Source organism: Motacilla alba, chromosome Z, assembly GCF_015832195.1.
Source record: "Motacilla alba alba isolate MOTALB_02 chromosome Z, Motacilla_alba_V1.0_pri, whole genome shotgun sequence".
Lineage (NCBI taxonomy): Eukaryota > Metazoa > Chordata > Aves > Passeriformes > Motacillidae > Motacilla > Motacilla alba.
This window is the reverse complement of record NC_052046.1, coordinates 34,717,341-34,734,866: the sequence shown is the minus strand read 5'-3', so window position 1 is coordinate 34,734,866 and position 17,526 is coordinate 34,717,341. Positions and strand designations below refer to the sequence as shown.

Genomic DNA, 17,526 nt, shown 5'->3' with positions numbered 1-17,526 from the left:
AACCAATCTTAAAGCTACACTTCTTTGAAACCAAATATTTCAGAACATATCAGACAAGAAAAGCTTGTTGATTAATGAGCATAAAAGTCTTCTCACCACTTACAGATCTGCAACTAGCAGGTGAGTAAACAGCTCGTCCTTCAGCAAGGTTGAAAGACCCATTACTGACACACCTGCTGACTTCAACTGGTTCCTGTGTATGCCAAGGAGGCAGTCTACGTTTACTTTGAAAAGCGCTCAATTTTCCTTCCTCCTTTATGTTTACACCCAACACCATTAGCGTAACATCTGCTAAGTTTCACAGTATTTCGCTTCAGATATTATGCGTGGGCTCTTCCTGTAAATCCCAATTTACAAAGGTAAAAAACCTGGTTGGAGATGGTGAGTCGAAAAGCCTAGAGATTTAACGAGTTAGGCAAATATAATAATCCTGGATATGTATCTAATATAATAATAATGTATAATAACATCCACAATTAAAAACAGATCCTGTTAAAAATATCTTTGGCACAGGCTCTCAGAGCTACCTAAGAAATTTGGAAGCAAGGTTAAAAGTGTCCTTAATTTGTTCAGTTAGCAATCACAGCACTGAATTAAAATATGCCATTTGAGGAGAATTAAGTTACTCTCTGCAGTTTCTTGTTAACTTTTGTTCAGAACAGTAACACAAAATTGTGAAATGAAAAATTGTACCAGGTAAAAAAAAAAATCTTTGTGGATAAGTTTGGTTGCAAGACTGCCAAATACTGCTTGAACAGAAGTCCGCTACAAGCTACAAGAAAGCAGTTTACAATTTTTCTAGTTGGTTCAGTTCACAATTCACCTAGAAGAACTTTAAATCAGAGATGTAAATGGCATTCTACTGTGTGTAGTTTAGATGGATGACATTACTGTAACCAAAATAATGTGTCCATTCAGTACTTGCTTACTGCATTGTTTCCACAGCATTAGATTGGAAGGGTGGAATCTCTGTTTGATTGCAAATACTTTTATCTGGAACAACAGTTATTTCAGAATAAAAGGTTTACCTGCAGGCAACATAGGAAGTAATTTAAAAGGGTAAAACAATGTCTAAATCCAAGACTCAAGGCCAACAAATATAGCCAAATGAGTGCTACCTGGAAAAAAAGCTTTTCAATGCCTATTCAATCCTGCAGAAGCAATCTTTTACCTTTGAATATGCACAGTGTCTTTACTGCATACTTGAAACTCCTGAATTTGATAGGTGTTCCCTGCATGAAAGCTTTCAGTAAAAGAACCCAAACCTGCAGGTAGAACTCCTATCAAAAATTAACTGGAATGTGTTGATCTGCTGTTTCTCACAATAAAACACTTTATCCCCAAGCTTACATGGTTTCACAAGTTATAAGCAACAGAAGCTTTGCGTCCTGAAAACTTTGTCAGCATATCTGACTGCTAAGAATGTTCCCCTTCCTGTCCAGGTTGATTTCCTCCTTCCTTTCCCACAAATTCATTTTTCACTGTATCCCTGATTTTCAAGCTTTTTTCTTGATGGTATTCATAAAAGCAGAATGAAGCTGTAAATAAATGATAAATACTATCTCCTTCACTCTTAATTTCCCCCACAATGTTTTCTGAAAATAAGTCCCAGAATTGAGTAATTTGCAATATTGCTATAATTACATTTCCAGTGTTTATTCTACCCTATCATGTAAAATGTTTTCACTTTTCAGTATATATGCAAGTATGTATATATTCCTGAATTTAAAACCTTGTTGACAAATAATTTCCTAGTACTACATCATCATCATCATTCTGCATATTTTTATCAGTTTTTCTATTCAGTAAAGTTCTACCACATTCTTGTATATATTTAGCTTAGTTGGCACTAGAAAGCTGTTCCACAGTTTGAGGTAGTGGCAATTGTTCACGGTGAACCAAAGATTGCTAGTACAGCAGCCTAAATTTTAATAAATTGCAAAGATAGTTGTTACTAATATTGAATGACAGTAGTCAACCAGTTACTTTTTATTTTGTCATACAGCTTTCACCAACACACACACCATCCACATTAACGTACTGTCTATGACTAGTAGAATCCATTAATAGAAATCGACAATAGTCCTGGGCAAAGTGGTGGAACATAATAACCCATAAGGTTGCTGTGGACAATGTGCACTCAATAATATTAAACAATCTTTAAACCTATTACACTTTATAAAAAGCCCTTTAACAACAGATAGTGCACCATCAAAATGGTTGACCCCAGAGAAATGAGATAACTTCAACCCCTAATCAACCCCTTGATCACTGGATCTAACCAGGAGTTTTGTTCAAGGATGCACCTGAAAGGAAGAAGCCAAAGAAATCCTTGAAGCATTTTGATCTGTTCCTCCAGAAGCAGTCAAAACCAAAGCAGTTTATGTAAACAAAGCGCACTCCAAAAGCTCCAAATCAACAGATCCAAGTCTTTGTTTTTTCTGTATGCATATCATTCACCTCAGGGATACTAAGCTTCAGGTGGATCACCAAGAAAGACTAATTTATGATCTTTCCAACAGTTCACATCTCACTTCTGATCTGCACACTGGGCTCACAAGTAAAAATCTTGCCAACTTGTTTTTCTTTTATCCTTTCTTTGTTTATGCAAAACGGGACTGCTAGAAGAATCCTTCAGAGAGCTTTGCTACTCAAGTCAGAAGCCCGTTTTAGTTCTTCTTTTCTAAATGCCTTAATATACTTGATCCTTCTTTCCAGTGCCCCAACTATAGGCTTGAAGCCCTTAATATTTTTCAGCCTTCCTTCCTCCAGCCCCTCCTCCTCTTTTTACGTACTTACCCCAAGAGAAACATTTTTGCAATTTGTATTACATGGGTTTGACAATGTCCTCACTGCTGCTTGTCATATCCTTTCCTCTCCTCAGTTTCTTTCAGACATGAAGTCCTTAAACAAAAGATTCAATCTCTAATAATAACAGTGTTCAGTTCTAGACTGTATTTCAAACATCAGTTATAAACAGTAATTGTATTCAATAAAACTTGGAAGTATTACTATTCTAGCCTTGCACAATAATTTAAACTTCTGGTGATGTACAAATTGTTAAGAATAGCATTACCATTCTATAGATAAACATTTTACTAACCTTAGTGTCTTTACCAAAAACCTTGGAATGGAAGCATATCCAGTTTTCAGAAAGGAATAACTTTCCTTGGTACAGAATTTCTTTCTGCAGAGCACAGGTAAAACCTGAAACAAATAGAAATTCTATAATCTTGAATGTAATCACAACCCAAGCCAAGCCCATTTGGCTTCTTTTTTGTTCTTTTTACAAAGCTATGATATGTTTAGGTTTATATCTTTCAATTAACATTGTCAAACCTCAAAATTTTCAGTAACTAATACTGACAAGCTCAGAACATGTCACAGGCCTAAGTTTAGACACTCAAAGTATTTGAAGGACAACAACTGAAATGAATAAAATGAATAGCAACATGCAACAGCCTCCAAACGTCAAAAATATTTTCTGAGAGAATGTGACCCAGCTTCCTGTAAACTTTTTACTAACTTCCAGACAACTGTATTAAATGTGAAGAATTTAATGAAAGGTTTTTTCTTTAAACTTCCAGCTCTACAGCCGTTGTCTAAAATAGATGTCCAATAGAGATACTATGACTGTAAAGTAATACTGCTTTTACTTCACAGACATTGAGCAAATCATTTCTCACTCATGATCCACCTTCCCTGCATTTCTTTCAAGAAACATTTGCTGTACACGTCTGTATACAATTCCCTTCTTATAAGTATTACATAATTAAAACATCATCAACAGCAAAAATTCAAGCTAATCACTTGATCAATGCTGTCTCAAGTAATGTCTTTCTTAATAAAGATTGGGTACCGAAAAATACTGCATTAGATTAGGCTACTGTTCAGGAATGGCAAAGTCGGCTACAATTTCCAAATACAGCAAACATGTAGAGATTTAAGTTTTCCAATATTACAAAAAAATGCACATTGCACATGAATCAAAGCCCTGCAGCTCTAAGTAACTGGAGTTTAAAGTTTTTAAAATTTAGGTAGCTCCTCTTGTACATCACCACATTTGTTGGGTAACAATATTATCTAGGATCCACAGCCAACAACAACATGGGGATTAATACTTACTTTGTTTCAGTGGCTCATCAACGGGAACATCTAGAAACAGCTTATGAAAATGTGCGTTTGCCTTCAGCTAAAAAACAAAAAGCCCAACAACAAAACCACACACACTTTATTAGACAGTCTGACAACCAAGTGACCTGCTTCACTTCCTGTCCTTCACACACCTTCCCATTCTGCCCACTTGTTTTACAAGAAAGCCTCATTTTTTCTATGTGGCTATTAATGCTAAGTTGTGCTTTACCCAAACTCTAATACACGGCTGACAAAGGAACCTGTGTTCTTATACAACCATGAACTGGTTTAGTGCTGCTAAACAAAAGCTCTGTCATGGTAGTTGTGTTTACTTTTACTTCATGTAAGCGAACAAGTAGAGCCTCTGCCTTACCTGATTTGAGGCACGTTTTTTCCTTTCAATCTTGGAGTCACTCTTGATCGTCAGGACTGGACTATCTGTGCTGCTCTTGGTCCTGAAGATTTAAAGTATTTGATGTAAGCCTGGCCCCAATTGATTGGTCTTGGTAAGTTACCAACAGGATGTGCTTTTCCATGGAACATAATAATCCTTTAGATAACTTATCTAAATCATCAAGGATTATGCAGAGATAAGGAGGAGTGTATCTTCTCTTAAACTGCATCATTCTGCTGACAATCACAGTATGATGAAGGTCTCCTTTTAATTTAGAAGGTGTATTCTAAATAACCGACTAGTTGGTAAGGAAATACAAACAGTTCAAAACATTTTTTCAGCTTAATGAATTATCACATTGCTTGGCTTCACTTTTGTTTCTGGGCAATACATGAAATACTAATACTAAGCAAAAACATTCCTTACTAATTCAAGATAAAATTACATAAAGCTTAGTGGTTGAGGTGGAAGGCAGTGTACAGAAAGCTATGAACTTGTAACACAAGCTGCGAGCTCATTTGAAAAGTACAACAAAGAAGAATAGGTGCAAAAGTCATAGGATGGCTATGAACTGTGTAGTGTAGTGTAATGAAATCATTAAGACAACTAGCAACCCTACAGGAAATGAAATGGAATTCTGAGTTCCAGTTGTATAGGTAGCTGTACTTGTACAGCTCCAGCCATTTATACTGGGAATTCAGACAAAACCTCAAACAATTTAAAAAAAACAAGTACAGATGAAATTTTCTGTGGATGGCTGGGAAAATCAGTTTTGCTGTTTTATACAGGAGGAATTAACAGCATGGATTCTTCAGAAAAACAAACAGACAAGTGGGACAACTGTTTCATAAATCTGAAAGAGGAGCGCACTCTCTCTGAGATCTATGTAGCACAGAATAAATGCATATTAACATACTATAAAAATCAGGTAGTTCTTTTTCAGAGGCCCTCAGATGCAAATAGCAGAAGAAAAAAATACATCACATGACTCATACTGAATGACCTGAAAAATATTTTATGCAGAAGATAAAGTAGGGAAATAAAGGTGCTACAAAAGTTTCCATTACTGCACCATATGAGTGAGAGGAAGAAAAACCCTGAATATTATGGAGACACAGCAGGAAAGAGATTTTATAGCAATCCGACTTAGACACTGACTTAGACAGCAGAGAAACCAGCTGCATATCTCAGACAGTCCCTCACAGAAGAAAACTCTAAAATATGTGAGTACATGTATTGGTGTGCTTATGTAAAGTACAGGTCAAACTGAAACAAATTTTGAGCCTGACAAAAATCTTATATTTAGCCTTCACCACCAGTAGTCAATTAGAGCATATGAGAGGTAAGACTGCAATGTTTTGGGGAAAAAAATTTATAACATATGCCTTCAAATACCTTTTCCTCAAAGATGCTTAATGAAATTAAATTATGTTTTTTTAAACAGTTGCCTTGTGACTAAAGCAACAGTGTCAGGCTGACCACTGACTTTTGCACTGACTGTTGAGTTGACAAAGTGAAAGGGATGCAAAGGTTCAAGCCATCCACGTGGGATATTAGCTTTTAGAAGCACTTAAAATGCACTTCAGTTCTCCAACAAAAGAAGAATGAGTATCATTGTGGGGACATTAGAAAAATCTGATGCAATATATGGCACAGAGTCCAAAATTAAAACTTATGTCATAGTTTTACCATGGACAATCAATATTCCAGCAGGAAAGTGTTCTGGAAACAAGCCAGGATTAAAACTGCAGCTCTGTTTGACTGCCTGTTAAATTGATTATGGAAGCAATGTAACTAGCAGTGGCATCAAACAGTGTAATATGTAATATGTAACAGGGGAACTAAGCCAGCTCAGAGTCTAAATTCTATTGTGACTGCTTGCAATGGGTAACACAGAGACTAAGGAAGATGCCTGGATTCCAACTCACTTGCACAGTGTGCAAGCTAACCCTAGGATATCTGATAAATATTGCTACTTAGTCTAGCTTTTGAAGTGGGTTGCAGCCACTCTAATTATCTTACTAGAAGAAATCTGACAGTATTTCTGACATTACCTATCAAGATCAACTTTTTTCCGGTCATCAAAATACTCCATTTCACTGGTAGGGGTCTGAAGCGACACAGTGGGTGATTTTCCAGCCTTTCTTTTTTCATCAGTTCCATTTTCTCCATCTGAACTGCAGGGGTAAAAATAAATAAAAAAAATAAACAAATAAAGAACCAAAGAAATAAAAGGGTTCACAGCAATGTCGAATGCCAATGCAACATGCTGACAATACAGCATATATTAAAGAACAAAATTGTAACTTATATTTCTCCTAAGATCCTGAAAGAATCTTTATCTACTGACTCAACAGTACTATACATCTGAACTCCAGTACTGGAATTTCAGCAATGAAAAGCGGAAAATTGAAAGACTGCCATGGATATTTCAGCACTCATAAAATTCGTAGCTCTAGCTTCCGTTCTGAAGAGAATGTCTCGTTTGGAAAAAATGCATTCCATGTTCAGTACTCAGACTCAGATGACTAATGGAAATGAATTTGATTGGCAAGCCATGAGAAAAACATCTTGCATGACAGCACTTGGTGCTTAGCAGATTATTTGTGGCTCAATATTGCAAGAGGAAGATGGGTCCTATTTTGCCTCTCACTTCACATCTTCTGTGTGAGTCCACATGCAGTATCTTCACAATAAAGGTTTCTCTCAAAGTACAAAAAGCATTGGTTTTATTTTAAAAAGCAGCACTGCCACCACAGTGCATTGTCTTTTCACAGCACACGCCACTGCTTCAGAAATGTATGTTGTGGACCCAGAGTCTGAAGGCTAAGCAATGTACCATTAGAGCCTCCCCTGGCTTCCCTTTCCATAACTTTCCAACAAAATGACAACCCAAAATGACAACAATAACAACTCCTTTTTTGGAGAAAAAGAGCTGTTATTAATAACAGGGTGTGAAGAATGATGGTACTTTAAAATGACATGACAAATACATATACACACTTGCCTGCAGAAACCTAAAGCTTCACAAAAACTATAGGATGCTCTTAGGATTAAAGAGGAAAGCCAAACCATGTCGCCCACTAATTTAATGCCTGGCATGAATGACTCCATTCACAGAAGCTTTCCATTATAATATTTAATTTCTGCTATTTTACAGCAAGACTGCAGTCATCATGTGACACTGTCTTTATATGAAGAGTTTTTTTCTTACTAAGGCAGAAGTTTTGTTAACAGAGGTTCTCCATCTAATTTAATCTTCTTTTAGGAAGGGCACAAAAAGATCTTTTGCTTTATTACACTCTGATGAGTAAGATCAGAAGATATGCCTCACCTAATGAGGTGCTATCCTACCTCACATCTAAACAAGAACTCATGTCACAGGACAAATGCCAGGATTCTCAAGGCATTTTATATTCACACAGAGCAGTTATTTCCATATCAAAGCCTTCCTCAGCACCCTTGGCACTCCCCACCACAGGGGCACTGAATTCCTACTCCCTAAGTCACACATTATTACTGTGACTTTCAATCCTTTCAATTATACACAAAGCCAATAAGGAAAAAACCCTAATATCCCCCCATAACTTCACTCTTGGATCAGCTCTGCCTTGACCACACATCATCAGCTTTTATTTCAGTTGACATAAATGACAATGAAATAGGCAGTTCATGAGATGCAAGTGGAACCCAATCTGCCTGAAAAAGCCAAATAAGCAGCTTTATGCTGTTTGAGATTTTAAACAGACAGACAGACAGACTACCTACTCAAAGTGCTCCTGCAATCACAGAGGAGCTTGTATTCCAAAAGTCTGTAAATCCTGAAGATGTCTTATTCACAGTGTTGCTATATTTCTATTACCCAAATCCTCGGGCTCCAAGAGTGGCCAGAGAATACCAGCAATGAGTGGGATAAAGAACAAGGTGAGGCAAAATTGCCAGGCTCAAGAAAAGCAGTTTAGCATGGAAACTCCCAAGTGAACAGAACTACGTAACACAGCATTGTTTTTAAGATTAGTTGCTTGAGCCTGAAGCCTGACTGGTGTCCATCACTGCCTTGGTCAGCCTGCTGTTCTCACACGGCAATGCTACCAACTGATCAAGGAGGCCAGTCTCATGTCTCTATAGTACAAATATTTTTTAAAAAAACCTATAACACAGGTTCTGCCACTCACATTTGTCAGCATGGTTAGATGCTTTGCTGCTGCTTTTTTTACTTACAGTTCCTACTCCCTTTCCCTCATCCATTCTTTCTGTCTTCCCTACTACCTTCCACTATTCCTGAATCTCTAGCATCTGAACCCATTCCATCCAGCTGCTTTCAGGTGGCAGAGAGCTCAGGCATCCCAATATGCTAATCCTGCTGACAGCTGTGTGTGGGAATGCTGAGCTAACTTGTGCCAGCCTGCTCACCTCTCCAGGATGCCTCCTGAGAACAGCAGCACAGCTGTGAGGAGACTCACCCATGTAACACATGACACTGACAATAGGGTGTATTCCTACTAGCTGATACAGTTTCACCATGTCTGTCCTTCACCCTATGTCCTTATGCCTCCTTCACATAATGAAAAACTACAGACGGATTTGTCCCTATATTTCTGGTAAATACAACTCCGCATAGCAGGTGTTTTCTAAGTATCAGAAGAACCTTCCCTTCATCACAAGTAAATTAAAGCACTGCTCACATTCTCATGAGTGAGTCATAACTCATAAATGCTTTGTAAAAAGAGCACAAAGGTCAGGAACAACAACAACTACAAATTAAATTAAGAGCACTTAAAATCACTGTAGTGATTCTCACGACAACTGTTGGGAGTAGATGCACATAAAAAAAAAGCCTGGATTTGCAAATGTCAGGGCAAAGCAAAAGAACTTTGTGACATTGCGACCACTGAAATGAAAAAAAACCAAACAAACCCAAACCTCATATATTTGGTACTACCATCAAGCCTATTAAAATAATAGCTAAAAGAAAAGAAATTGTCTCTAGTTTCCAAATAAAGAACAGTTGTCATAGGGAGTATTTTCAAACCCAAGTCCTGCACTTAGAGTGGAATCATACATTGCATCCAAGCTAGTTAACATAAATGTCAGTTGCATTTAAGGGAAAGTGCTATGAAATACATAAACCAGGGCAGTGGGCTAATGTGGTCTTTGTAAGGGTCCCCAGGATGAGGGAAGAGATGAGAATTTGATTCCATGTTCTCAGAAAGCTCATTAATTATTTTATGATATAATATTATATTAAAGAATGCTATACTAAAATTATACAAAAGAAAAATAGAAGGGATACATCAGAAGGCTTAACAAGAATGAATAATAAAAACCCGTGACTCCTCAGAGCCTCGACACAGCTGGATGGTGATTGGTTATTAAGTCAACACAACTCACAAGGAACCAATCAAAGATGCACCTGTCGGTAAACAACCTCCAAACCACATTCCCAGCAGCAAACACAGGAGAAGAGAATCAGATAATTACTATTCACATTTTTATCTGAGGCTTCTCAACTTCCCAGGAGAAGGCATCCTGGTGAAGGAATTTTTCAGAAAATATCACAGTGACAGGCTAAATCCCATTCTAATGTAGTTCAGAAACACATTATTCATCAACAATTTTTAAAAGGAACTTCACCTCTTCTGATCTGAATGGTTTCTGGGAAAAAAAAAAAAAACACCAAAACTTTGTGGCAGACATATGTCAAGTTCCTTGTATTGCACAAAATTCTCTGAACTTCAAACTTTCTTGTCTGGCATTAACCTTCACCAGGACCTGAAAAATTCAGACTCCTTATGTAGGTTGCCACATTACTGTACCACATTAATGGGAATTTTTCAAGAGAAAAAAGATTAAATACATTAATCTAAAATACCAACTCTTTTTCTGTTCGCTTCAAATATAGTTTGAGTAAGAAGCATTGAACAAAAACAATGAGAGAGAGAAGTGGTAATAGGCCAGAGTTTGGAAAGTGGACCTCAAGGAACAACTGCTGTCTTTGACAACCCCAGTACTGTACCAGACACAAACAGTTCTCAGGCATACACAAGAGAGACCAAAATTCCAGAACTATTTGGTGATTACTGTCTTCAATTCCCTGCAACCACACAAATCCTTCTACAAAGCTTCTTCAGAACACCCACGCTACTTGGTCTGCCTGATAACTGCTCTAGAAGTTCAGAAACCACAATAAAGTGTGACAAACCAGTCTACCAGTCCACAAATTGCAGATCAGTTATGCAGGAAGTAAAAAGACCTGTTGAATAATCAAAGGTTAGGTGTTAGGTGCAAAGGATGTTAGGTACATCTTCATTTGTTTGCAAAACTGGAGTCAAAAAGTATTTCTCAAGTGTTTAATGTAACTCAGCATTGGTGCAATGTTCCTTCTGGGGATGGAGCACACATATTAGATCACCATGTTACCCTAGAAGCCCTGTTGGTCCCGTTTCACTTGTGTTATACAAAAAGGATTAATTTTGCAACAGCAGTTAGATTGCTGTATTACTGCAAATGATCAACCCAAGAAGCTGGGGAATAATTTCACCCTAAATGTTCACAACTATGCTTGGTACAACCCATGAGAAAATATCCATCATAAATACAATGACATTTAAATCTTTTGGTAGCTGTTTGATTAATTGGGTAGCAGACTGACAGGATTTGACAAAGGAATCAAAGTCGTGTGAACAGTCCTAATGCTAAGATATAGTGTTACTTAAGTTATTCTTACTCTTTTACATGAGTCTATGCAGGTAAAAGACTGTGCCACTTTTACAGAAACTTAAAGTCAAAGGGAGAGACTCCAAACGTTTAAGGATCCCAAATAAAGATGACAGACTTTGGCAAGTTTTTAAAAGCAGAGAATATGGAGCAGGATGAAGAGATTTACCTAGGCATTATCCAAAAGACATACTAGCAACATGCTTCAAGCAGAGATGACTACAAGAGTGTAAGATGGAATGTACCAATGCTTGGAAGGACATTGTTCAGCATGCTGCAGGTCACAGGTCTCCTCCTAAGCACTTAGTTTCCTTGACTATCATGTGCTAGCAAAGCAATCATCTCCAACTACCTTTTACTAGGACTAAAGTCTTGAAGTTTTCTTTCAGAGGAGAGGTCCCATCATTCTACTAGATATTTTTTCTATGCCACACCAATCTGAACAAACCTTTTTTGCATGTGTATTCAGATTCTGGAGTGCTTTATCTGATGAGCTTGCATTCCTACTGTACACAGTTTAATTACTTCACACCTGGAATGAATAAATACCTTTCTGCTGTAAACTCTCCTGCTGTCCTCTCCATCATGGAAAAACTAGCATTAGTGCTCAAATTGAGGATTTAGGTGTTGTCAGTACAGTCTGGTCACTCAGAAACAAAATGCCTCTTGTAGCTCTACAGCTGTGCTCTTGTTATGTGGCACACAGCACTGTTTAAGTGGGATAACACGTCTTCCTGAAACAATTTCCCAAAATATTGTGATTTAATCCATTCAAAGACCACATACCATTCTTACCATGCAAATGGACAACCAAACATTAACTATCACTAAGACGTCCAACCTATCACAAAACAGGCTGAAAATGAGCTACAGCTACTCTAATCACAAAGGGGCAGAAAGCTGCTTAACAACTGCTATAATAGATGTTAGATTGACATAATGTATCCATTTGGCATTTGTATAATTCCATATACTCAGTACACAGCTTGTACTTAAGGCTGAAATCTGAAGGTAAAAAAGCAGCTGATTGTGAAGTGCAAGATTTTGTACGTCTTTTGTATAGTCAACCTACAGTCAGCAGACATATTTACACCAAATACAGAGAGCAGCAAGGCAGTAATGATGGTGCAGAGATGTGAAACCCTGCATGACAGAGAAGGTCAGTTTGCCAATATGAATAGGTATGAACCAGACTGAGATTTAACTTCCTCTGGTTGTTCAGGGAGCAAGCAGGCTAATTCTCTTCTCATGAGATCAGAGTCAAACACAGCATAATGGAGGCAGAGTTACACAGCTGCACATCATCTGTGTAAAACATGCACATAGATGGGTAGACTTACACACACACCAAGTGGTTCTCTAGGCATTTCTACGATGAAACACACCTGTAGGCACAGTTGGAACCTTGATGTCAGATAGCACCAAAAGAGAAATGAAACCAATTGTTTAGAACTCCCTCAAAATATGAAACTAACTTTATATTTCCAGCTAATTAATAGCAGAAATGCTTACTGTGTTCTATACCACATCTATCTCTTAGAAAACAATTACTCACCTGTGAATAGTGTTGCAATATGTTTGTGTTGCAATGTCTTTATTAAAAACACAAATGAATTTTTGGAGGTAGTACTGAACTGAAAACCCTCCAACACTGTTAAGGACAGAGAAAGACAGGTTTTTCTGCTCAACTGAATAGACATTTCACATAATAACTAGATCAAGTTTCACACTGCCTTACCACTTGGACATCAGCAAGATCACTGTGACACCGCAGACGTCATTAGCAAGTATGTAAATTCTCTGCTCTAAATACCATCTATTATTAACTGTCTGTATTCCCTGTCTAATCAAAACCAGACTGCTATCAAGTTCCATACAAAAAAAAAAAAAAACACAGAAGAATTCCCTGTGCTCTGAAACTAGATACACTATAACAAGATATTTTACTAAGTTAACACTAGAACAGATGCACAAGCCATTTAGCTCTCTTGTCTTCTCAAGAGTTTCCGTTTCATATATCTACTTCAAAAAGCAAAAGCCCTTTCATATGTATCTTCACTCAACTCCACAAGATTCCCATCATGCAGCTTCCATGGGAGTTTCAGTAGGATGACCAACTATTTATCTGAACATAGGCATAATCAAATCTAGCACACAACAGAAATCTTTGACAGACACATTTCCGGGGGAGAAAAAAAAAGAAAATTAAGCAAAATACACTCATTTACCTCCACTTTGGACAGGAGCATGTGTTCTTCTCATTCTTCAATCCGCTTGCATCCTTTAGGACAAAATGTTCTCATATCTCCTTAGTTCTAGCCTACTTAATCTTCTAACCCAAAGCAAGACTAAAACAGAATCACAATTCATACTGAAAAGGCAGTGTACAGTCTTAACTCACATTTTTATCTTTAGCTTTCAGAGGTGGCAGGAGAAAGGGAAAAGAAAAAATTCCTGATTTATGACTTGTTCAGGGTGCAAAAAAGAGAAAAAAGGCACTTGAGCGCCAGGTCTACCAATTGTTCAATACCAAATTCAATTAGAAAGATAAATACTGTATCTATATACAATTTCTATGCTCAATACCACCATATAAACATCTATCAATCAGAGCTTTTCCTTAACTCAGGCAGAAACAATATGTACCTCTGAAAAAATAAAAGCATCTTCACAAATAAGGCCCAATCACCACAGAATAATCTAAAGGTTTGGCCTCATTGCCTGAAGCTGCACCTCTGGTTTATGGAAGAACAACTCCAGAGAAACATACCTCAGCACACTGCAAGACTTGGATGCCAGTTTTCCAGCATGAATTGTGCTTTTGACAAAAACCAAGTAGTTACATCAGACTAAAATCCTTAAAAAACAGAACGAAACAAAAACCCAAACACTGCTAAAAAAACCCAAAAACCAAAATAAAATAAAAAAAAAATCAGACACCCGCAATTATATTAACAACCATTATTAAGAATGCAGCTGGAAAGCAGAAGTCTGGGAACAATCTTATTCCATTACACCTTTACTCCATTCTCTGCTGTTAAAAAGTGAAGCTGCCATGAAACCCTTGACCAGCAGCTTCTGTTCTGTGGTGGGGTTAGAAATAATGACTCACTGTGCTGTACAAAAAGGGTTTTAATCAATGTACATGAGAAAAAAAATAATTCTTCTGACAGGTTTTATACAAAGAGAGGGAGGGTTGGATTTTCTCATAAAGCAGTGTCTTTGAAAAATGGCATTGATAAAAGATAATCCAAAATCATTGATAAGATTTCCCTGTTTAAAGTGTGTTAGATTCTGCTCCTAAATATCTTCTTTACATTTTCTGTGAGGTTCCCCAGTAAGAACAGTGCACAACAAAGCCAAATGAAAAACAATGACCATGAATGAGATTAAAATGAACTTCTCATTGCTTCTATCTACTATGCTTTATCACACTTACCTAGTTTAAAGCACAACTAATCAATGAGACAAAATTAGAAGTTTCAAGGAATACCTGAGTACATTTTTGATGTTTCATCACGCATTTCACCAAGGACAGAAATGAACCATTCACCAAGGATCTGACAATGCTGAAATTTCCATTATTATCTTTTCAACCTATGACTACTCTTACAGACCTGCTCATGTGTTCATGGAAAAGACCAGAACAGAACAATGTGGATAATTCAATACAAAAGCTACTATTTCACACTAGGAAATACTAGCTCCCAACAATAGGTCTAACCAACACCAGTCACAACAGTGCTTTTGACTGTGACACTGAATATAAGGAACCATTTTTCTCCCAGAGTCTTGGAAAAAGGTAGTCTTATTAGGATCAGATATGACACATGGTAGCCAAACACCTGCTAAGGACAACTGGATTTTCTATTTTCACCATTTTTTTCTATTTTTCTATGTCACCACGACACCAAGTCTGAATCCTCTCAAAAAGCCTATTCCTGCAGTCTGAGCCTTTCCACTGGCCACAAGCTGTTCTCCATGGCAAAACACACTCACTCTTATGCTGGCCATAGCAGTTTATATGTATTTAAAAGTTTCTCAAAACCAAATAGGAATATATATAATCATGTTATTTACTGGACTTTTGTAAGATAAACATCCTGTTGAGAAAAAGGCTGAACAAATCTAAACAGCTCTTCTTGAACTAGTATAGCATAGATGGCAGCTACAAAAGTACATCAACAGTCTTCTGCCTAGGTGGTCTGTCTTTCACAAACAGACAGAAACTACAGCCAGCGGGCTAAACTGAGGCATGTGCAGGACATGCTAGGGTGTGGCTGGTTTTATGGCGGGTGTACAGAACTGGTGCTTCACAGTCAGGTAACTAATCCTTCTCCTATTCCACAGAGGGTGAAGGCTTCAGTCTGCCTCTATGTTCTGTGTTCCGCTGAAATTGTCTGCTGCCTATCTGCAGCCTACATATTATTTCCTGTCACTCTTTCTGGAGCTTATTAACCTCACTAACTGCAGTGTGCTATTTTTTCAAGGACAGAGGCAAAGACAGTCAGTGCCAAGTAGAAGTTTAGTTAAAGTAACACAGGTCTGAAAAGATTCATTGGAAAGGATATATGTGGACTTGGCAACAGCTATGTACAGAGCACATAGATCATTAGTCTCAGCAGTGGTCTCATTAGATAAGCACATAATTTCTAACCACATGACTGCAACAGCTATGGAGATGGAAGTAAGAAGACAATGAGATATTTATGCATCACCTGTCAAATACCAACAACAAATCCTGCTGCCCAAAGCTGTAGTTATTATGTTGCCTGACAAGCATTTCTCATTAGCCACATGAGGCACCTGGGTGGAAAAAAAAACTCTTCAGATCCATACTATGCATTTATTCATGGAAAAAATATTTTTAAAAGCTGCTTTTATAACTTAAGCATGCACATAAAGTGAACACCACAGGAATGGCAGGGAGAAAAAAAAGGAAAAACCAGAAGTGATCAAAAAACATCATAATGAATAAATGAAGGTTCAAACCTAGACTGGGAAACTTGTCACACACATAAATTTAGATGTTTCATTTACAAGCCTCTCCTTCTTTGGAGATCATGTGTTACGACTTTTGCTATAAAAGTAAGGAAGAACTACTAGGGAAGAATTAAAATGCATTAGTATTTTTATCCCCTGAAAGTACATACTAACACTTTTCCTCTTTGTGAAAAAAAACAAAAACAACAAACCCACAGTAGAAGTTTGGCTGCTGGAAAGGAGTTAACCTAGATCAAAGTTGAAATAAAATTTTAAGTCAGTAATAAATTACTTCCCCTTTTTTCTCTGCACTTAGTGTTTTTCTCAAGTAAGAGACTTCAAAAAAATTAATTGTGATTAAGCACAAGTTACTCAATTAATTCTGTTTTAATTTATCAAATGATAAACAGTTATTAAGAAACACCTGTTATGGCAGAATAATATGCCAGACAAACAAACCATAAAAACCACATTCTCCGTGCCCAGAAGTACCCAATTTGCTTGCAAGCATTTTCCACTGCTTACAGCGGCATATTTTCCCCACTACCTGCAATGCATTTTTGCTAAAAAAAAAAAAAAAAAAAATAATTAAAACCTTCCACATATTTCAGTTTCTTAAGTCCCAGTCCCTTCATTTCTTTAAGTTACACTCAGTAATTGGACATTACCTAATTCTGTAAACCATAAGGGGACAGAATGTGCCACTTAATGTTAGCAGAATCTTGCTATACTGTAACCCATCACATTACACTCATACAGACAGATTGAATCATATGAGAGCAAATATTACGAGTGGCACCAGAAAGTGCTACATGGACTTCATCAGAAGCAAGCATGGGTAAAAGCAAAGAGATGCTGACAAAGCATGTGAACTACTTGCTATTACTCCTCTGCCATTTCTCCTTAATGCACCACACTCTTATCTTCAATGCTCAATTTTTAAACATCTGTTCCACATGCTGACCTGCTGACCCTGAAGTAAGGCTGACAGCTTCTATGGGAGGTCCAGTGACACCACAAATAAAACACACTCCACTTCTCAGTCAAAAAAATAAATATTCTCTAAATACAGTGCAAGGGTTAACTCCTTTTTGGTCCAAGGCCACATCAGGAGGCGATGGTTAGGGAGCTCCACTTGGAAGGTTTTTTCCATCCACAAATTTTTTATTTGCATGGAAGAAGGTCTACATAACAACAAACTTTTGGCACATCACTATTTTGGGTCTGCACAATAACAGTGCCCATCTTCCAGATAGTGTTATCTCTGGGGTTACAACTCACAGAGCTCTTCTGGAAAC

The 17,526-nt window shown here is 37.4% G+C and overlaps 1 protein-coding gene across 5 annotated transcripts in view; it reads right to left on the bottom strand.

Moving 5' to 3' along the window:
- The window catches only part of GRAMD2B (GRAM domain containing 2B), a 42,767-nt gene that overhangs the window by 10,634 nt on the left and 14,607 nt on the right, over window positions 1-17,526 (bottom strand). For all 5 annotated transcript variants that reach the window (XM_038123600.1, XM_038123601.1, XM_038123598.1 and 2 more), the window contains exons 2-5: window positions 6,583-6,705; window positions 4,508-4,589; window positions 4,126-4,192; window positions 3,104-3,207 (exon numbers count right to left, since the gene is read on the bottom strand). In XM_038123600.1, the coding sequence (XP_037979528.1) occupies window positions 3,104-3,207; window positions 4,126-4,192; window positions 4,508-4,589; window positions 6,583-6,705 (376 nt within the window). The remainder of the gene's footprint in view (window positions 1-3,103; window positions 3,208-4,125; window positions 4,193-4,507; window positions 4,590-6,582; window positions 6,706-17,526) is intronic.